This window comes from Silurus meridionalis, chromosome 15 (assembly GCF_014805685.1).
Source record: "Silurus meridionalis isolate SWU-2019-XX chromosome 15, ASM1480568v1, whole genome shotgun sequence".
Taxonomy (NCBI): Eukaryota; Metazoa; Chordata; class Actinopteri; order Siluriformes; family Siluridae; genus Silurus; species Silurus meridionalis.
In genome coordinates this window covers 4494225-4516763 of record NC_060898.1, presented here as the reverse complement: position 1 = coordinate 4516763, position 22539 = coordinate 4494225, and the positions used below count along the sequence as shown (strand labels likewise).

General features: G+C 40.4%; 1 protein-coding gene across 1 annotated transcript in view; it reads right to left on the bottom strand.

Moving 5' to 3' along the window:
* LOC124397819 (splicing factor SWAP) overlaps window positions 1–22539 on the bottom strand; it is a 106937-nt gene that overhangs the window by 57372 nt on the left and 27026 nt on the right. The window contains exons 11-12 of the mRNA XM_046867636.1: window positions 8974–9052; window positions 8383–8616 (exon numbers count right to left, since the gene is read on the bottom strand). Of these exons, the coding sequence (XP_046723592.1) occupies window positions 8383–8616; window positions 8974–9052 (313 nt within the window). The remainder of the gene's footprint in view (window positions 1–8382; window positions 8617–8973; window positions 9053–22539) is intronic.

The window sequence follows — 22539 nt, the reverse complement described above, 5'->3', positions numbered from 1 at the left end:
GACTGCTAACCAAATCCAGCACGGGTTCTCGAGTATCACATGGCTTGCATGGCGGTGGAGAACAAACACTATTAAGGACTCTGGGTAATTTGTGGAGCTCAGCCGAAGCGGCGCTGTCTTGTGGAAAGGTGTTATCTAGTCGGAAGATTGGATGACCTTTTCAAATAAGCTGAGACGAAAGACGACCCGTCTGCTCGCCGTGCTCAGCTGGGCGGAACGGTGTGCATATGACATATTTACAGGCACAGTAAAGTGTATACTGTTTTTGAGCAGTAGTAGAGCTCCTTAATATCTCCTGGACAAAAAGAAAATGACAAAAGGACAGTTATTTTGGAAGACGCCTGGTGCGCAGTGGTACGTTCCGTCTTCATCTAGGACTCCAAGATTCTGTCAAAGTGCTGCATTTTTATCATTTATAATATATATAACAAACTTTTCAAAGTGACTTATGCTCCTCGGTTTTGCAAATAGAGCATGATACAAGCTGGAGCAAGATCTGGGACGAACGAAACATCTGAACCAATTCTAAATGCTAAATGGAATTGGGGTGGGGGGTGTCCCTCGGATCTAGCGTCTAGTAAAAAAAAATGTTTAACTATATATGTGAAAGTATTTGTGCATATTTCACTGAAATAATTTATTTATTTATTTTTAAATAGTACAATTAAAGAAGACAGGTTTATAACTCGAGTCAAGAAGGAAGAAAAAAAAACTTTTTAAAAGGTACTACAGTATGGGGGGAAAATATATACATATGCACATGGTTTTAAAATTAATGAAAAATCTAGGAAATGTGCATAAAATATTACAAAGTTATGCAAATACAGAGAGCTGATGGTTTTCCTGCTTTTCCCATTCAGATTATGCAAATGAAAGTTTCTAAGCTTCCTGTTCAGATTGGGCTAATTAAATTTGGAGGCTTCCAATTCAAATTATGCAAATCTCCTCAGTCTTAAAGCTGCCAGGTTTTTCTTGACCAGAGTTTTTGGAGATCTGTGTTACACATGGGGCATTCTTTTACAGGTATAAAAAATAGGCGCTGACGGTACTACACGCAGTCGTGACTGCTGATGGGCGGTGCACACGTCGCGGGCCAGTCCAGAGACGTTAAGCAAGATGGCAGACGACAGTGTTTAAACGTTTTAAAGATAGCAGTCGGTCTGTCAGTGATGATCCCACTCGTGGTGGTTCCCAGCATTCTGGTTCAGGGGGAGCGGCAAATCTTTTGATGCTGAATCTTTACAGGTGTTTCTTAAACACTGGGACAAGTGTCTAACTGTAGCAGGGGAGTTTGTCAAAAAATAAATGCAGCGTCGATGTCTTGAACTTTGTTCTTTCATTTTATAAACTTAATAGTCCCGGTTTGAATTGAACGCCCCCGGATATGAGACAAGAATCTGCGTTGGAATGATCCCTTTATAGACTGTAAATTTGCGGAATGATCCCTTTATTGACTGTAAAAAACGTTTGTCTTCCCATGTTCATGTGACCATGATGTAAAGAATTCAACCCAAGGTCCACGCAGACCAAGCATTCATCTGCAATGCTTATGTCTACCTGTCTATTTTTGTTTATCCTTCAAATCCCACATCAAGAAGTTACAATATGTCAGACAGCACTGATGTCTGAAGTCGAGTCTGCTGAAGCAGTCCTGAGAAAAGTAAAAACCCTCTTGTATTTGGGAAGTAGTGCAAAAGCTCCGAAAAGAGTCACGAAAACAGAAAAAGTGCTCTTTGCTCAATCCTGGCGCCGATAATCACACCAGGGCTCTGTGATCCTTTCACAGCCAATCGATACGGAATAGGACGCTTCGAGCCAACCGATATCCACATGGAGTATCCCAGAATGCCACTGACCGAACTGTGCTGCCGTCTATTCCACGCTCCCTATGCGGTATTCGCTGTATGAAGTCTTGGCTTTTTGTAGTCTAACCGGCCCCACGTTTCTTTAGCCAACAATTTACAATCTGAACCACACAATGAAAGTCAGTTCAGGTTGAAAAAAACGACTCGGTCTACTAAATGAAACGGTGAGAAAAGTGTACGCAATTTTAGAAATACTCTAATACGATATGGTTGTACCCACATATACACACACACACACACACACAATGTAGTAATGCAATCGATATTTTGACACAGTTGAGACACCACAAACCAAACCGGGGAGGAGAAAAAAAACCAAAAAAAAACAAAAAAACAAACAGCTTTATATTCTTAACACCCTGTTAAAAAAATCTGTCCAATTATTTCCAATCTGGCGTTATTTTGTCTGTCGCATGGATTTCGAGATGCTCACAGCTGCTCGGTTTTACAGTGTGATTGAAAGCCGCGGCTAATTTATGCTTAATGAATGCGCGCTGACACAAGGGGTTGTCATCAAAGCGCTATAATCACAGTTCTAAGCGTAGCAACGGTCACTGTGTCTTCCGCAATGAAGGATTTGTACCCAATCCTTGAAGCCGGTACCTGAGGTGGATATCTAAAAGATGCCACGATTGTCAGGTGACTTGTTTAACAGTCGTTGAAGTAAAGCACGGTGGTGGCTGCATCCTACTGTTGGGTGTGTTCTTTCAGCAGGAACTAGGAACTTTCGTTTATGGTTGAGGAAACAGAGATACAAACAAATCTTCAATTACATATTGTTCTAGCGTGTAGGAGAAGCTTGTCGAGAGCAAGAGCACCACATAAAGCTACACCAAAGGGCCTCAGTTACTAAAGCAAGACTTGTCTCTATCATATTTGGTCACTGAAATAATCTGGCAGGTTTGGAAACGCCTAGTCTTTGCCATGGCCCTTGGAAAACTTGCCGAAGGCGTTCTTCACTTCTAACCTTGTGATCCAGTTAATCCCAGAGCAGTTTGGTAACTGGGCAGGCCATTCCAATGATAGATAATCCATCCAACTGTATGGTGAAGTTCCAATTAGCTGCAGTCCGGATGGAATTGAATGGCGCTGAAGTATGGACTGGTAGTCAAGTTGGTTCCTTTCGCCCAGAATGATCTCCAAGCTTCCCTGCTCCAAAACAACCCCAAACCATCAAGTGTCCACCTCCATGTTTGATTGTGAGGGTGAGGCAGTCTGCTAGCATTATCTCTCCTGTTCTCCATCTTACATACGTTTTTCTGTTAGAGATTTGGATTCTCCATAGAACCTTGTTCCACTCATTCACCGTCTAATTCTTTCTCCTTTATCTTAGTTTGTTGCGTATAAATAAAAGGAACTTTTGACAGGCGCTGTACCTTATTACCGTGTTTTTGCGCCCACACTTTTTAACAAAAATAAAAAGCTTAAAATACCTCGTTCGCTAGGGAGAATTTGTCGTTGAAGCATGCTACGCATTAGCCTACAGAAGCTCAAACAGGACCTGATCTCAAAGCAGACTCCACGAATGACAAGCATGGCTCATTCTGTGGAGAGTAAAACGTCCATCAACGTGTCCTTCCTGTCCCTTAACCCTGATATAAACTTTCCCTTGATTAAACAGGACGAACATAAATCACTCTCGCTGATGGTCTGATCACGGGCATCACAAGTACGCGCTGACGTTTTATTAAATGCATTGTCGGGCAAGGAGGACATGTCAAAAAGCAGGTCAGCAACTCTAGATATATTCGATCACAACTGGATAGATGTGACCATGGAGATTAATATGACGGAAAAGATTGTTGTTTTTATTTTGTTAATTTAAAGAAGGATGTGTTTCGGGGAAAATGGCGCAAATGGGTTAAATATGTACTTGATATTGTATTTGATAATTAAATTAATTGTCAACTGATTAGTTGGGCTGCTCAAGTTACCGGTTGGAATGACGGCAGGGTAACACGGCCACTCACGAAAGGGCGAAGAGTACAGGGTCAACCGGCAGCAGGAAAGTCATCCAAAGCGTTAAACGCAACAAAGAAGACTGCAACCTGCAAGTTATTCAAAGCTGAGCTTGGGTGGGATGGATGTACCACAGTGATGCACGAGCATGTGGAAAAAAAACAAAAAGCAACACACTGGTGTAACGGGGTAAGCAAAAATGGTATAATTCTAATCATGTAAAAATTGTAGTGTTTAATAAACTGCTATTGTGTAAACTGTTAACTTCAAAACAGTCGCACTGGATCTGTTCTGGCGTGACTCGCGAGCATCAGGTTGGGCGATCGGCTCGCACGAGACAGCGTATATAATATATAATCAAAGTAATTATATATTCTAGATGCTTACATCTATAACAATATGTCTGCGTATTGTTCATAACAAAACCTGCAAAAACAACATTGCATTTTATATAGATTTTTCTAAGCGTGGTTGTCAACTTGCCATCTGCAATCATCATTAAAAACAATACGAATGGTGATTTACACAAATTGCTTCATCTTGCATTCTAAAATTCAGGGTTTTTTTGTTTTTTTCCAGAAACAAACAACGCAGCATGAGTGATTTTTTTTTTCAAGGAGAAATTTCCCATGTACTCAACAAGCAGCTACAATACTCTATAAAATGTCAAAATTAAAGCCAGTTGAACTCGATATGTTGCTTTTGCATTTGTTATAGTACACTTTTTTACATAAATACCCTGAATTTGGGTTTTATAAAGTTTTATATACTCATTCGATGAAGCCCTAAACAATTTTCGGAAAGAAGATCTGATTTAGTTGCTTTAAGTAAACAGATGATTGATATAGAGATAAATATGTATATCATATATGCTTGTGTGTTATTCGAACAGCAAATGGGGACTAAATGTGAAATGGGATTTTTCAATAATGGCATACGAATCTTATGGTCAGGTGTCCACAAACAATTTTGTCCCTATACTGTATGTACGAATGAGCGATAGAGATAGAGTGTTAAATAAAATCCTGTGAAGTCCTTGATTGCTCTATATGATGCTGATTAATTATTTCAGTATGGTTCAATGCAGCTGAATTAAACGGCAGTAGGTTTCCAGTTAGTTCTAAATCACCATAGTCCTTTTCCGAGAACAGAAATTCATTACAAAGCAAAATAAGGCTTGATGACCTCCATGTACGCTTTCTTATCCCTCTGTGAAAAGCTCGGTCTGTAATTAAAGAATTGACATTAAGCTCATATAACTTCACGGTCAGAAAAAAAGCATGAAATCACACCTGAATGAAAAAATAAGAAAAAAAAAAAAAAAAGAAATCAAGGCTTGAAAGTGGTCAAGTCCTGGACAGCAATTACGCCGACAGTGCTACGTTGCATCATTCATGGTAGCTACCAGACTCTTCTCTTCAACACCGAGTAAGGCATTTTCACTGAATTACAGTTTTGGGGTCGCTGATTGCTGAAGATTCTGGCGAGCACCGCAAATTTATCCCCAATTTCCTCCTTCCAAGTAAACTGTGTGGAGCCCAAAACTATAGGGTAGGTGAAGAAACCTGTGTTATACGCCTCGTCTCAAAATGATCCCTTTTTTCTTCCACACAACATGAACAAACACCTAAAAAGTGCTGCTGTTTTATGTGCTTTATCTGAGGCAGACCAACAAATGATTTCAGTCTGGTTTTTAAGTACGCCGAGAGTTCTTTTCTTTACTCTAAACCTCTCTGTATACGCAATTTTTTGGAAATCCCAGCCCACATTTAGTCCCCATTTACTATTATAAATCCCTCCACTCTTCAGAGATGATGTTCCACTAGATTTCGGAGTGTGCTTGGGGAGAGATTGTGGTGTTACAAAGTCTGATACCTACTGATAGCTGAGGTGAGGTGAGGAGGCCTGGGGTGCAGTCAGTGTTCCAATTCATTCCAAAGGTGTTTAATAGGGTTGAGGCCAGAGCTCGAGAGCAGGCTACTCAAGATCTTTGAATCCAAACAATGTAAAAATCAAGGAGCTCGGAGTGTGTGCAGGACATAGTCATCCTGAAACAGGTTGGGTCACGTAGTTCAAGTGAAGGGAAAATGTATCGGATTCCATTGGATGCTTTGCCATTACACGTGTGGAACTCCAACTTTGTGGGAACAGTTTATGTCCCAATAGTGGACTATGGTTATAACACACTAGAAGGTATGGTCACCTTCCCAAAAAACAAAAAACAGCCTGGGGAACAGAATTAGTGGGAACAGTTTGGGGAAGAACCACATTTGGCTGGACCCATGTAAAGCATAATGTATAGAAATAAACAAAGAAAAGCTGAAACGTTATAAGAAGTGTGTTTACGGTTACATTGTGAACAACGTTTTCAAGATTACATGATCGGTACTGGTTCCATACTATTTTGCAAATGTGTCCCTACAAAAAGAGGGTTAGGGGGGTTTATGCTATTATTTCAATTTTTGCTGTTTTGTATAGCTAAGTGCTTTTGAATCCTGTGTTTTCTCAACTACGTCGAATATCAACTAGCAACTTCCCAACGGCTGGTTAATATAGTTTAAATCCACCAGGAAAGAATGTAACAAAAAACCCCAAGCTGTTAGCTAACAAAACTTCACTGCTGTACAGGTTTCATCCAGATCGTATTAGCAAATGAACAACAGTTTGCTTAAAAAAAAAATTCGCTTAACCCTGATTCATATGAAGAAACAGCTATTTCCGAGGAGGGAAATCGGCTCGATTACATTGAAATGTTCATTCCAAATTGGGTAATATAAGCCATAATTATGACAAATTCACATTACAGGCATATCATATCAATTGACAACTGACACAACAATCCATAACAGAGCTTTTATGCTAGCTAGTGTTTAAATATTACTTAGCTTTAGCAGAGTCTCTGGTGTTCCTCAATCAAATTTAGGGTGAAAGGCATTTATTTAAAATAATCTACAAAACCATTCAAAAACTTATATCCCATGCTTCATTTCAATGTTAATGAACTACTGTTAAGAAAATATAAATCCCTACTTGTCTGTATTTTGAGTTTTTTCATGAAGGTATAGGAATCCGGATACGAGGTGCCGCTCGTCTGCGTTTGGTCGCGCAGTTTACACCCCATTATGTCGACAGATTAGAGGGAAATGTGCTGGTTAATGTGCGACGTGTGTCAGACAATTGTGGAGCGGAAGCAGTTGAGGGATTTCCAAACACATGGGCTGTTAGATATGCGAACTGAAAACGCGGTCGAGCAAATACTTTACGTAAACTGTCAATTAAGACCGCAAACATATTATACTCTGATCTGAGTTTACTACCTCATAGAAGGCTTTCTTCAATTTTGCTCCATTTGTTGCACTGGTACCAGAAGTAGCCTGATACTCACACTGCGTCCCTTTCAAACGATATTTTGATGCTACAGCAACATGCTAAGTGCAACATGCTGTATATTACTGAATGTTCTAATATTTCTGAGCGGGAAATATCTTTGGACTATAAGAATTTTTTTTGAGGAATGTAATCGCTATTTAATATTTAGGTGGCAGCTCAGTGGTTAAGGCATTGGATCGGAAGGTCACAATTTCAAGCACCGGCAAACTGCCACTGTTGGGTCCTTGTGCGTAAATGTAATTCGTTACTGTATTTGTGCAGCTTTTTTTCGTGTACGTTTCTGAAGTATTTCCATTTGGCGAGACTTTTACTGTAAACTCCACTAAATTTCAAATATCTTTTTACTCAACTACATTTTGCGATATCAGTCATTTCTTTTTATTTGGGAGCGGATAAAAACTTAACTGGTCAAACATGCAGCAAAAGGCGATCGAGCGCTCTGTTTTGTTCGGCGCTTGGTGGCATCTACTTATTACCAACTTAGTTCATCCTCAGTTCAACAGCAAGCAGAACAAATGATGGAAGAAACTCCTGACTCTGATTTGCCTCAAAACCCATGGCCTTACTTGCGTGATCTTTTTTTTTTTTTTAAGTTGCTGAAAAGACGGTTTTGGGCTCATGATGTTAGTAAAAGATGTCACTGTTTGAATCATTAATATAATTCTATTAATAGACTGATGTGCTGAGAGTCTTTTCACATAAACTGAATTGATTAAACAGAGTCTTGTGATTAAAAAAATTATAATAAGAACATCATAGTATTTTGGATACTTAAATACATTTCTACTTTAATTCAAGTACATGGTTTGTGTACTTCACCACTGGTTGTAAGTCACTCCTTATAAGGGCGCCTGCCAAATGCCATAAATGTAAATGCATTTAGTCCTGTCCACTTTCTTTTTATTAGCTTATACAACCAAGAATGAGTTGGGGGGGGAAATGCTTATGTCCATCCATCTTGCCCTGAACCCTGCCCTGTTTCCCAGACACTGCTGATGAGCAAATCTTCCACCATCATGCTTCTCTATGTTTGAGTTGCACCAATTCATAGCACTGCTTCAAAAGAATTGTAGTATAAATAATGGACGGACAGACAGACAGACAGACAGAGAAAATGTATTATTGCCCAAACTATAAAAGCAAGAAAACTGCTTTGCGGTCACACCACCTTGCTTGGCCTCCAGCTCTTCCTGTGACAGAGGAGGCTTTTTCTCCTCAGGCGGTAGAGGAGGACCCTCACTGTGTTGCTCCGCCCGAGCCATGTTTGGCTCCACCCCCTCCTGCCCTTCCTCTTTCCCCTTGTCCTCGTCGGAGTCATCGTCCAAACGTACGCGGTTCTTTTCCAGAGGCAGCATGTCGTTCTCTTTGGACTTGATGGCAAAGCAGATTGGGGCAAACGACGCTGGGGGGGAAAACAAGACGAGCAGAGGTCGGAAGTCAATTCTGATCTGTTTCACTTTGTTATAGACATTAAACCAGCCACCATCACCCCCACCCCTTCCTCCCAGGGCAGGAAACTCATCTAGTGCTGATGGTCATTAGGGTTGAAGACAGGATCATTAGGGCCTGGAGACACCAGAACGAGTGAAAACACTGCACCACGATTCCCGGCTCACCACTTTCAGGAGCAACAATGATTAGAAGACTAATTGCTGCAATGTGGTTTTCTTTTTTTTTTTTTTTTTTTACATATTTAATTTCTTTCGGACTACTTGGTCCCAGAGCTCAAATTCATAGAGACACAATGACCCAACCTTACCTTTAATGAGTTTGCCCTCATTAGACTGCTTTTCAGAGGAACAGTTTGCAGTGCTGTCGTCCTTGTGGACTGCAGAGCCCTAAAAAAGAGAATAAAAACAGCACAAGAGTCATGCAATGCATCTGCAAAAAAAAAACCAAAATCACGCAGCACAAATAACTGCATGCTGGATACAAAAACAGTCTGTGACTAGTCGCAAGGATTCCATTGTAAGGCTGCTTTTATAATGAAGCCTAAAGCATAAGCAAGAGCGAGGCTTTACTTGATATCTTCATGGCTTTGGGGGTGGTTTAAGCACAAAGCCGAGATACAAAATTTGTATGACTGCGAGTACAATACCGCTTTTATGCAACAGTTCTGGAACTAATATTTTGGATACGGTATTGACCAACGTTCTGTTCACATTTGCAGAATCAACTTTATCTTAACCGCAACCCCCTTAACTGCTCAGCTGTATGAATGAGAATTGGATCTGCCAAATACCATAAATGTAAATGCTCCTGTTAAAGGTGCTTCCAATAAAGATGGCTCCCTTTCTTCCTTTACATCTTTTTACATTTGAGAGAGAAAATAAATAGTAGTTGTTAACAACCATTGTTGCACAAATACTTTAAATACCTCTGAAAGAGAATAAAAAGAAGACAAAGAAAAAGTAGAAGAACAAGAAGAAGACAAACAGGAGAAAGAAGAAAAAAACAATAGAGTAAGATGTGCAAAGAGAATAAAAATAAAGAGGAAACAACAAGTAGTACAAGAAGTTTAAGAAGAAAAAGACAAAGAAGAGGAAAAATTTGAAACAGAAAGGGAAATAAAAAGACAAAAAAATAAGAAAAGAAAAATGAACATGAAGAGAAGAAACAAGAAGACGTTGTAGGAAAAAAAAACAATGGATTGGATAAAGCAGGGAAAAATTAAAGGAAGGACAAGAAGGAGAAGAAGAAAGGAACGAGAACAAAAGAAGAGGAAAAAGGAAAACAAGGAGAACAAGAAAAGCCAAAAGAGAAGCAAAATGGGAAGAATAAAACGAACAAGAACAACAAGACATATAAGAAGAAAAAACAATAGAGTAAGATGTGCAAAGAGAATAAAAATAAAGAGGAAACAACAAGTAGTACAAGAAGTTTAAGAAGAAAAAGACAAAGAAGAGGAAAAATTTGAAACAGAAAGGGAAATAAAAAGACAAAAAAATAAGAAAAGAAAAATGAACATGAAGAGAAGAAACAAGAAGACGTTGTAGGAAAAAAAAACAATGGATTGGATAAAGCAGGGAAAAATTAAAGGAAGGACAAGAAGGAGAAGAAGAAAGGAACGAGAACAAAAGAAGAGGAAAAAGGAAAACAAGGAGAACAAGAAAAGCCAAAAGAGAAGCAAAATGGGAAGAATAAAACGAACAAGAACAACAAGACATATAAGAAGAAAAACAAGATGATGAAGGAAAGAGGAAAAAGAGGAAAGAAAAGTGGAAGAAAAAAAAGGAAGAGGAAAAGAACAAGAACAGAACGATGAAGAAGAGGAACAAGAAAAAGCAAAATGAAGAATAGGAGAAAACAAAAGGAAAAGAAGAGAAAGACATGGAAGATGTGGAAAGGATAAGGAACAATATGAAGAAGAAGAAATTAAAAAGGGAACAAGGAAAAAAAAAAGACGACAAAGAAGGAGAAAAAGAACAAGACACGAGGGGGCAAAACAAAAACACAGGTGAAAAGGGAGAAGCATCAGCAACAGAAGAAGAAGAAGAAGAAGAAGACGACGAAGAAGAGACACCATGGTTTGGCCCTCTAAATATCAACATGCCCTGCAATGTCCTGCTTTGTCCAATGTCCCTAGATTTCTTCTTTATCCCGCTGTCCACATGCCACTGGTGTACGTTAAACCCCACACTGTATTAAATCCATGGTTAAACTCAAAATAAGGGATAATTTTCTCCCAGACATGTTCCTTCATTCGGTTCTGATTCAGGGTTTACGTATGTCCCACTGTTTCCTCCCCGCCTGGTCCGAGCGGCGGATAAATATCCCTTTTCTGGTCAATTCGCTTAGACGGCTGTTGCGTAATCGCTCGTGTGAACACGAGAGAAAAACATGCGCAAGGTCGTTCTAATGATTCCAGCGCCAGGTATAAATGCCAAGCGGCCGTTAACTTGTGTGGTCCAACATCGAGAATTGTGCCGCCAGTGGCTGAACTTTGTGCAAGGTCGTGAAGAAAGAGCGCTGGAGAGACCTACAGAGTAGGAGGCAGGAGAGCGTGAGTCAGCAGTTATGTCACTAATCGGAACGGTTTCATATAAGAGAAATGCCGCCGCGGATACGAGATGTTAGAATGCGATGGGTCACGACCAAAAAAACAAGCAAAAAAAAAAAGATAAGGAAATACTTTCTTCGACGACTTACAGTAGAAGGAAAGCGATTTGGCTGCTCAGAATTACAGAGGCACTTTAGAGCTGCTGATCGTTTGGTTCTGCCTTTTATTTTATTCCACTTTCCAGTGGATTTTCTGAGCAAGTCATTAAAAGTGCATTAATGCCATATTGCGTTGGCCTTTTTTTTTTTTTTTTTTTTAGCTCACATACATCCTAAAGGAAGTATAAAGGTTTGTGTAAGGATGGAAATGGTTAAGCGAGGTGAAGGAAGGAGAAGAAAAATGAGCAGAAAATGAAGAGGAGAAGAAAGGACAAAAAGAGGAAAAGGGAAAAAAGAGAAGAGCAAGAAGCGAAAAAGAACACGAAACAAACAAAGAAGAAGAGAAAAAGATAAACAAGGAGATGCAGAAGAACAAAAACTATGACAAAAAATTAAAAGAACAAAAGCAGTAATAAAAAAAAATTAAAAGAAGGAAAACCAAAAAGCGAAAAAAGGAAAACCTTTACCAACCCCACCATGCCCCACCAGGCCACGCTTCCCTACCCTGCTCCACCAGCACCTTCACCAACCCCACCCTACTCCACCAGGCCACGCTCCCCTACCCTGCTCCACCAGCACCTTCACCAACCCCACCCTACTCCACCAGGCCACGCTCCCCTACCCTGCTCCACCAGCACCTTCACCAACCCCACCAGGCCACGCTCCCCTACCCTGCTCCACTAGCACCTTTACCAACCCCACCCTGCTCCACCAGGCCACGTTCCCCTACCCTGCTCCACCAGCACCTTCACTAACCCCACCCTGCTCCACCAGGCAACGCTCCCCTACCCTGCTCCACTAGCACCTTTACCAACAGCACCCTGCTCCACCAGGCCACGTTCCCCTGCTCCACCAACACCTTTACCAACCCCACCCTGCTCCACCAGGCCACGCTCCCCTACCCTGCTCCACTAGCACCTTTACCAACCCCACCCTGCTCCACCAGGCCACTCCGGCTGGCTTTTATTTACTTTCCGGCTCTTTTGAACTGTCAAAGAAAAGACACCGTCACGTTACCAAAGATGCTTCATCGTTTTCGAAAGTCTCCATTTTCTAGGTCCACACTGTGACGCAAAAAAATTTTTTCACAATTTTATCTACTTCGTTTTCAAAAAATGAAATAAATGAATAAAAATGCCGTCTCAGTGTGGACAAAAGGCCAAAGCGTATTAGAACTTTTACGTGTAAACATGGCCCGAAGCAAATTAAAATCACAACGAAGAAGCTGAGGATTAAGGGCCTTGCTCAGGGGCCCTGGGAGCGGTAGCTTGGCGGTTCTGGAATTTGAAAGCGCAACCCAAGTCCATTATCTAAAGTCCATGCTGGAACTCTCCGGACCATATCGCTCGTTCGAACATCCATCAGACAAGGCCGTGTAAGAGTAAGACAAGGCTGTTCGGCTAAATCCGAAGAAACACTGACACGTTAATTGATGTTTGACGTGCGCCGAAAGTCGTCCACTTTAAAAGCTGCACGCTTCCTGCCACCCACCGTGTCGACGTCTATTTCAGCAGGCTGTGTGCTGATCGACTTCCAACCCACACTTACAAAACAGCAGCACTTCAACACCACTTCTCCATTCCAACTCGGATTTACACGCAATTCTTCCTCTAGTTCTTTTTTTTGTTCCCTTAAATGAATGATCAGACGCCCTCTTGTGGAAGGTTTTAAAATTTTTTTTTTTACAGATTTCTGCATTAATAATAAAAACAAATAAGTGCTTGAAAATTAAGGATGAAATTATAAAAAGGTATAATACCTACTTTAGGAATATAAATATAGATATAATATATAGTATTATGTTTTCAGAAAAAGAGACAGACAGACAGAGTATTTATCTGCAGGCAGTATTGGACTAAACCCATAATAATCCTATGCATAATAATAATGAAGGTACTTCAACCCAAAGAGTGTAAGACAGAAAGAGAAAGTCGAAAAGAGAGAAAAAAAAAGGGAGAGAGAGAGAGAAACAGATAAACAGAGAGACTATTGATCTGTAGGCAGTATGAGACTCAACCCCTCTAAAAAAAATCCTGTTTAATGGATTTAAAAAAAAAAAAAAAAAAAAAAAAACTCGTTTATAGTCCCAATCTTTAATTCTCTGTCTCACTCTTTCACTCCCTCTATGTCTCACTTCTCTCCCTCACTCTTCAGACACTGTCTCATTCTCTTTCAGGATCTCAGTCTCTCTCTCTTTCTTTCTCTCTCATCTTTTATTCTCTGAGATGGAGATTCATGAAAAAGAGAAAGACTCTTCCATTCTGTCTGTCTGTCTGTCTGTCTCTCCCCCCCCCCCCCCCCCAGTCTTTCATTCTGTCTCACTCTTCCGTTCGGTCTTACTCTCTTTCTGTTTTATGATCTTAGTCTTTCTCTCCCCAGTATCACTCTGCCCCACTTTCTTTTCATGATCTCTCTCTCTCTCTCTCTCTCTCTCTCTCTCATCTTTCACTGTTTCTCTTTTATGATCTCTCTCTCTCTCCTCTTTCACTCTCCGTTTTCTTCTCTTTTATGAGTTCATTGTCTGTCTTCCAAGTCTTTTCCTAGCCGTCTCTCTCACTTGGTCCCTCTTTCATGAACCCTCTTTGGGTTCTCTTTCAGGATCTCAAAATCTCTCTCTATTTTTTCGCTCACCTTCTCTTTCGCATTCCCTCAGTCACTCTCACTCACTCCATCTCCCTTTCTTCATACACTCCGTGTCTGACATTCATACTCCACCTCTTTCTGCTTCCTTCCTTCTCACTTACTCGCTCTCACACTGAAAGGCCGTATCAAGCGGTACACAAATCCCTGTCACGTTCTGCTGTCGAACAGAACCACGTCTTTTCGGAGGATCCGCGGCGTGTGCGCGCATTTACAGAGCGTCACTCGTCCCGGGATAAATGTCAAAATCCAAGTGTGACCTTCATTATTCTGAGATACTCGGAGAGACTAAGAACGAGACAATCCTATAAAGAAGGAACATGAATTTCTGGTATTGTACAGTTTTCATATTTCAAATAAATTTGTACTTTCCCTCAGACTTAATAATATTATTTCCTCGTTTTTTTGTTTGTTTTTTTGAATCTACTTTAAGTGACACTGCAACACTGGCACTTTCCTGAGGTGAAATATTGTGAGAACAGAATCCAGCAGTAATTAAAAAGCAGAGGGGAGGAAAGGGGGGGTGGGGGTGAAGAAGGACACCGAGTGAGTCACGACGCTCACAGCTCACTGGCTTCTGTAGATGAACAATGTTTTTCTTGCTTTTCTTCTTATCTAAATTGTTGCCACGGTATGAAAGCTGAGATTTGATTTGATCAGCAGCTGGTGGTGTTTTAGAAAGAAAAGAAAAGAAAGCACAGTAGAGTAGAGTATAGTAGAGACCTCATTTGCGATCTGATTTGCGATTTGATTTGGTTTGGGGCTGAAAGTAAAGTAAGTATATACACAAGACTTTATTTACAGAACCCCATCAGATGCATTTAAGTTGATTAATGTTTTTTTTTTTTTTTTTGCCACCACTAAAAAAAAAACCTGTCTCTGTCTCCATACCACCCGGTTCTTTACACCCTCCTCTTTCAAAAATCCCCTCACCTAATCCATAAACCTCCTCATTGGCCTTCCTGTTTTTCTCCTGCCTGGCAGCTCCTTCACTCCAGGCCTCCTCACCTTACCTTCATCAGTACCTGACTTTACTAACCCCGAAATAAGCCCAAATCTCTACAACACACTCCAGAATTTAGTGGATCACAAACCCAGACAAGTGAATATCATCATCGGTACTTAAAAGTGGAACTGGATGTTCAAAAATTCACTGCATACATGTCCAACCTGAACATTCACACTATATTTTAGGCAGTTTGAGGAAACCAGAGAAATCTGAGGAAACTCATACAAGCTCCGAAGACAGAAAGGCGTGAAAGGGAAAAGCGGAAGCTGAGCAGTACAGAGCGATGTGTGTGTGTGTGTGTGTGTGTGTGTGTGTGTGTGTGTGTGTGTGTATAGAGATATATGTGAACGATAAAACTAAAGAGGCCCTATAGAGTTTTCAAAATCCTGCCTCCCGCCTCCACGGTTCCCAAACAGCACGTGAAGAGCCACATAGTAGTAGTCAAATCTTCCAAATTCTGGGAGGAAATGACCCACAACTAGGGTTGCAAAATTTGCAAGACTGGAAAATTTCCACAGAGATTTACAGGAATAAACTGGGAATTTTACAAAATAGCAGTTTAGCCTATATACCAGGGAACTTAAATGCAGGATAATCTCGGTTAAAACAACCAGATTGAATGCGATTTTGGTTGAATTCAATCACGTGCACACAGCACACTTGCTGCACGGAGACTGAGGCCACGCCCCCACAGTGCATTGTTCCGTAACATAACACAACACGCCTCATTTCTTGAATCCTGCACTCAAAATAACGTAGAATTACATGAATGCTACATACACTTATGTCTGAAACCTCCTGTGTGTGCGAGCTGTCGTGCAACAAAATTATACTAACCATTACATCGAAGACAGAAATGCCTTTTTTTTTTATCTGTATTTGTTTGCATGCATGTCCGCTCACGTCCAATCAAAAGGTTTATATGTTCGTATATGATACAGTTTAAATAAATTGCCACAAATTTCTAATTCATTCCCATACATTTTTTGCACGTTTCCAACTTGGAATATTTCTAAAATTCCCCAACTGATGTTCCCATTGAAAATTTTTTAGAAATTGCCCCTTTGCAATCCACAGCATGAAAATAAAGCTTCAGAATATCCTAGAGGAACTGGCAACATCATCAGTGAAACAGTCCTAGTGAAAAACGGCCATATTCAGTAGTAGTAGGTCTGTAATACCTCCATAATCTTAAAAAAAAAAGTGGGTTCAATGTTGAGGGGAATGTTGGTTCGAGGCTTATCGCAGTGGTTTAATCCGCATCTGGTCAAGCACGGCTAAGTGCATGTGTGTTGCGATTCGCAGGCTTTTGTAACAGAGCAGCACTAGTGGCGTAAATAACGAGCTCGGCGGCGGCACGAGCGTCTCGGGCGCTCGGTTCTAGTCACGTTTAATAAGTTTCGTGCGTTTGCATTTGCTCGTTAGGAACAATTAAAATACAGAATGATGCAGTGATTCATAGAAGGTGAAGGCCATGTATGTCTCCAGACCCGAACCCTATTGAGCAACGGTGGGGGGGATCCGAAGGTAGAGAAGCGCCACCTGTCTAACAACCAGCAGCTCCGTGATGTCGTTATAGAGGAGTGGAAGAGGATCCCTGCAACAACCTGTGCAGCTCTGGTGAATTCCATGCCCAGGAGGATTAAGACAGTGCTGGATATCAATGGTGCTCACACAAGATTTTGAGATCTTGACACTGCAGACAGTTTTGGCATGTTCACTTAGGGTGTACTCACTTTTATTGCCAGCTATTTAGACAATTATGGCTGTATGTTGACTGACTGTTTTTTTTTTTACTGCTATACAAGCTGCACATTTACTACTCTAAAATATATGGATCAGCCTTGAAACATATGCATAACATTTTCCATTAAAAGCCACTAGACAGGGCATTTCACTTGGGCCAAACCTCACGAGTCTCGATCGTACAAACCCGGAAAAAAACCCAAGATGATTTATTAAGAGACTGGAAGCTTCCCGACAGCTTGATTATTTATTGCAGGGAAGATTAATGATGCAACCGAGAAAGCAGTCTGCACGCTACTTCATCAACAAATGCTTCATTACAACCGGAAGAGCCATCAAGAACAGTGTAACGAAAAGGAGAGGAAAAAGGTCTCCTAGTGGAGTTGCTTTGACCAGAATCCTCAACTAATTGCTTGTTTATGACTCTGGAATAGTTTAAAAATATCTGGGGTATTAAACCCGAACTCTGGTGTGTGTGTTTTCTAAAACTCTATTGCCTAAGACACGTTATGAACTGCTGCTGGTCTTCGTCTTGTGCCTTTCCCTGCATTTCTGCATGTTCTCAGAAGTCAAAACAAATCACTTTACAGCCATTTTTAAAGAGAAAGAAAAAGAAAGTAGGTCAGACTGATCTGATACACTACTGATTTTTTTCTTTCATGTACATTTGAAGGATTCATTAAAAAAAAAAAATACTGGTTTCCAAGCATTTGAAAAATAAAATCAATAAAAGCAAACGTGCCTGGATATTCACGTGAGGGAAGAGTCATTGAAGACCCTTTGTACAGTGTGTATTTTTTTGTTGATTCCCAAACACATTTATATATAACAAAAAAATAGGGTAATAAAAGCACTAATGACCAGTGTTAATTAGCACTAATATCCATGTTAATTAGACTTTAATTATGAAACAATTTCAAGTGTGTTTTCTTCCCCATATAAAAAAATCAAACAATTTTTTATATAATATGTAGCTTAAAAAAAAATAATAAATAAAAAAATCGCTGCTAAGTATATACACACACAAAAATTATAAAAAAAAAAGGAATAAATCTAATTTCCAAGCATAAAAAACCCCTAAAGAAAAATGTGCCTGTATATTCCAGTGGATTTGACATTAGAAAAAAAGGACACGTTTATTGTAAGACTCTTTCGAGAGCACCTATTCTTTCATTCTTTTGGTAATTCCCAAATGGACACATATATATATATATATATATATTAAAAAAAAAAAAAAAAATGTGTATAATCAAAAAGCATGAAAGTTCCACTACTGAGAGCAGGTGAGGGTCTGGTATTGAGTCCAAACTGCAATTAAAAGAAAGTACAAAGTTTTATGACCTGCATAATTCTCCGGGTCACGGTAATTACCATGGTGTCAAATATAAATCGATTTTTACTCAATGAATATTTCAATCAATGTTCTTCAAAGTTGCACACGAGCAACCTTAAATACTGTGACGAATGAATAGCGCATTCATATTCACTCTCGATAAGCCATGGTTTGTAAACAGAACTGCAGGGCCGGGGATTCAGAAAGAAAATCTATATCCTGATATCAAATTTACATTTGCGGCATTTAGCATTTAGCCCGTGTCCAGAGCGACGTACAAAAGTGCTTTGAGTCTCTAGCGATGAATAAATCCACACTGGTACACTGGATTACAAACCTAATATAAATCAGACTATAACTCTTTATTTTTACAAAGAAAACTTGGAAAGTGCTAATTCAAGTGTTTCAGGAAGAGGAAGGTCTTTGACAGTCACCTAAAGATAACCAGGGACTCCCCTATATGAACATCTAGGGGAAGTTCTTTATACCACCTCGGTGGAAAATCATATCTAGGGCTGCGTTTACACTTGGTATCAACATGACTGTATATGGATGTTGTCCAAATATGCGTTGAAAAAACAAGTGTCCTGATACGCGTGTCCTGGTCCAAAGAAAGTCGAGGACGCATTGTGATGGGAACTCAGTGTTAGGGAAACGCAATCCAGCTGTCGTGTCTGCATTCGCAGGTCGACCCCACGCAAAACCCCGCCTCCTTTCTACCGCCGTCCGGTTTTGCGGTACAATCGAGGGCGGAGTACATCGCAAATACAGCGTTAATTTTGCGGAAACTATCCACCTTTTTACTAATCGCAGCCTCCTGATCTTCCTCGTTCGCAGGATTTCTAAAAATGTCCCATGACTGAAAATGGTTTTTAAAAGAAAACCCACCCCCTGGGTCGACTCTGGGCCCTTTTCTGCAGACTTATTTAAATATTGTGCGGAAAAAACATACAGATAAAAACGAGAGTTGATGTTGCTAAGCGTAAGCGTATCATGTCCTATTTGACTGATCCGATCTGCAAGTGTAAACGCAGCCCAGGAAACTTAGATGCAATCACACGTTCAGAGTCAAGAAACCTGTACCGATTCGCATCATTGCGTTCGTCAGTAATGAGAAGAGCGGAAATGTGTTTCGACCGTACACAGTAAACTAATCCATGTTGGCTTAAGGCTCGCTTTGTCCTTCGTGGCGCTTCTCTTTATCAAATCCACACAAAACTCTTCTGATGCACCGCAAATTCTGAATGGATTTTTATTTCCTCTGGCTCATTGATGAGCGCGAATGAGAACGCAAACAATAAAGCTATTTCACGCTCATATAAAGAAGCCTGGGGATAAGGGGGAAAAAAATAAAACGTTTAACATGTCGGTGTTGTTTTGGGAATTAGTCATAGGACTATTAACTATCCTGAGTAGAAGTGATAATAGTTTTTGCTAGAAAAAGCAGGAATAAAACTAAATCAAACCCTAGGAGTATTAGTAGAAGAAAAAAAAGAGTAGTAAGAAGTAATAGAAAGTGCTACTGCTACATACTATGACTACTACTACTGAAAAAAAAGAAGAAGAAAAAGTGTCATCCTAGGCTCACTGGGTAAAACCCTATAACCTTGAGATTATTAGTAACACACTATATGGACACCATGTGTGGACACACAAAATTCTTATGTGCTTTTCGAACACCCCATTCGACATCTAGTCCCGATTTGCCTTTCTAATAACCTCCATTCTTCCTGGAAGACGTTCCACTAGATACTGGTTTGTGCTTCCATGGATTCATGCTCCTTTACCTACAAGGGTGTTAGTAAAGTCAGGAAAAAAGTATAAACTCTATAACTAAAGCTGATTCAATTCGCATCTCGATGCATAGCCAAAAATATGATACATTGAAGCTACATATGAGGCAGCTACCGATATGACGCGACAAGATTCGATTTTATTAGTTTGATTCTATTCAACGCTGTTTCACAAACAGGCCTTTGTAGTGCAAAAAAATAAAAATAAAAATAAAACCAGATGTTCTTTTCCTGTTCTGTTTGAGAAAGTTACAGCTCTGCCTCTGCCATGTTAATCTGTAGTCTATGTGACTTTTGGGACACGCCTCCGTCTTCGTAGTGTTGGGATTATTCAAGCTTGAGCAACAATTTAGCGAGAAAAATCAATCAAGCGAAATCAAGCCAAATATCAAATATTGGCCACAAATTATGATTAAATAATACATTACATTTTTTATTATACAAATATGTTAAATCGATGCATCACATATACATACGTATACTTATATAAACATACACATTGTTTAAAAGAATCAAAGCAAATCCCACTTTCAGCACTGGCATCAGTACATCAGCACAACCTGTTCTAGTCTATGGTGTGTATTGTCGCCCAACACAGCCGCTATAAAGAGTGTGATTTCACCGATAAGAGTTTCACCCATGAATGGATGAAAACCCGGTTCTGTTTTATCAACCCGTAAAAGAAGCTTCTTTCTCGCAACCCAGCTTCAAACGCCCGCGAAATGACTTGCGGAATAAAGACATGAAAAAGATGGCAGAACTGAAAAGGTGCGCGTGGTCTGATGAAACGGGTATCTAACGCGACCGCGACTCTATTGACGCGAGGTTTAATCGAGCCAGACGTCCAATTTTGCGTGGGGAGAGACGCGGAGAGCAAATTACACTGATTAAGCTTTAAAAGGCGAGGGACATGGGAGGAAATGAACCAAAGCAGAATTGCTGGACAAAAGAACCCGTCACATCACAGCCTCGGAAAATGGGAGGCTCAACAAATAAAAGCCGACGTGTTTGCTGCTGCGATGGAGCTCTGAAACAAAGGACGGTCGATTCGTCTCGTTAACTGGTTAATATAACTGTTCACATTTACGCTCCGACTCCCTCGTGTTCAATGGAAGCTCAGAAGCTGCGGGATGTAATGTCTGATATCTAGTCAAGGTGATGGTCCTACTAGGGCTTTGTATCCGGACATGACCTTTGTGGCGCATCAGGAAACAGGGCTAATTAGTTATAGGGTCAGATAGCGAACCTAAATCACCTTTTACATACAGCAATCTCTTCACCTTAAACCCAAACTCCTGGCAATCGAAGCCCTGGGGTCAGACAGTGGGACTGTAGGAGGATGGCTGCATTTGTAAGTGTCTTAAACAGCTAGTTCCTGTTATTACATTCTTTGCTGCAGTATGCTGCGGAGGAAGCGTCGTAGCTAGTGATGCAACACTCGGCAGCCATTCTAGAAAATAAACAGCATCCCCTCCATGACCTACTGATGAAACTGTGGCGCTCCTTTGGCAGAAGACTCACTTCTGCTCTGCTGTACATAAAAAGGTACAGGAGGTCTTTGCACTGTACAAGTGTGTACAACTACACTGCTCTGAGCCATATCTTGAGTAGGTTCTACCAACATACATTATTCATAACCATATGCACTGGCATTTCAATGTTACACTGGATACAATGCATATGCAGTACCGCATGAAGCTTGTGAAACCAGGAAAAACCCGGAAAAATCCATAAATTAGCCGCTTCATTGTTTAAGGCGCGGGGTTCAAAACGTGGGGAAAAAATAGCGGGTTATAGTCCGGAAAATACGATACTACTACTTTTACTTCTAGTACTACTGACATTACTAACGCTACTATTTCTACTAGACATATTATTATTATTACATTTATTACGACTCACATTTCTATTACTAGTAATACTGCTATTTCTACTGCTTCTACTTCTTGTAGGTCAGTGGATAAGCTGCTGGGTTACTGATCGGATAACCTGGGGTTCGAACCCCTAACCCTCTGTGCACCAGAAGGGGGCCGTGTCATGGTTGACCCTGCGCTCAGACCCCAATTTCACTGTGCTGTAATGTATATGTGACAAATAAAGTCTATTCTATTCTATATTCTCCTACTACTGCGCCTACTAGAATTAGGTATTAAAACCACTATTTTGATTATTACTGGTGTTTCTTGCATTCTAACCATTGCTACAACTGCCAATATGAGTAGTATCAACTCCTGCTACTACTACAACTACAGTTTCACCCACTATCACCATTACTGCTACTAATCCGCCTCCTTCTATATGACTTCTAATCCTTTTAGCTTCCATCCGCCTGCTGTCGCTATAGTAACTAAGATTTACGTCAAGCACCACATTAACGTATTAGAGCGAGTGCATTAAGCGATGACGGGAACGAACGTTTATCCCGACATACGTTTGACGCTTAATAAATAAAGTGAAACTGTTCATAAAAGGCTCTGCGACACGGACTAACACGATTTCTCTTTCAACTAATGGCAAAATAAAAATATATGACCAAGATAAATAGCTGAATGTCTAAAAAATTTATCATTTGGCTGTTTACATCCAACAGACTGCGGATGGTGCAGCTTTCAAAACGCGTGCTGGACGAGGATTCGAGCGTGGATG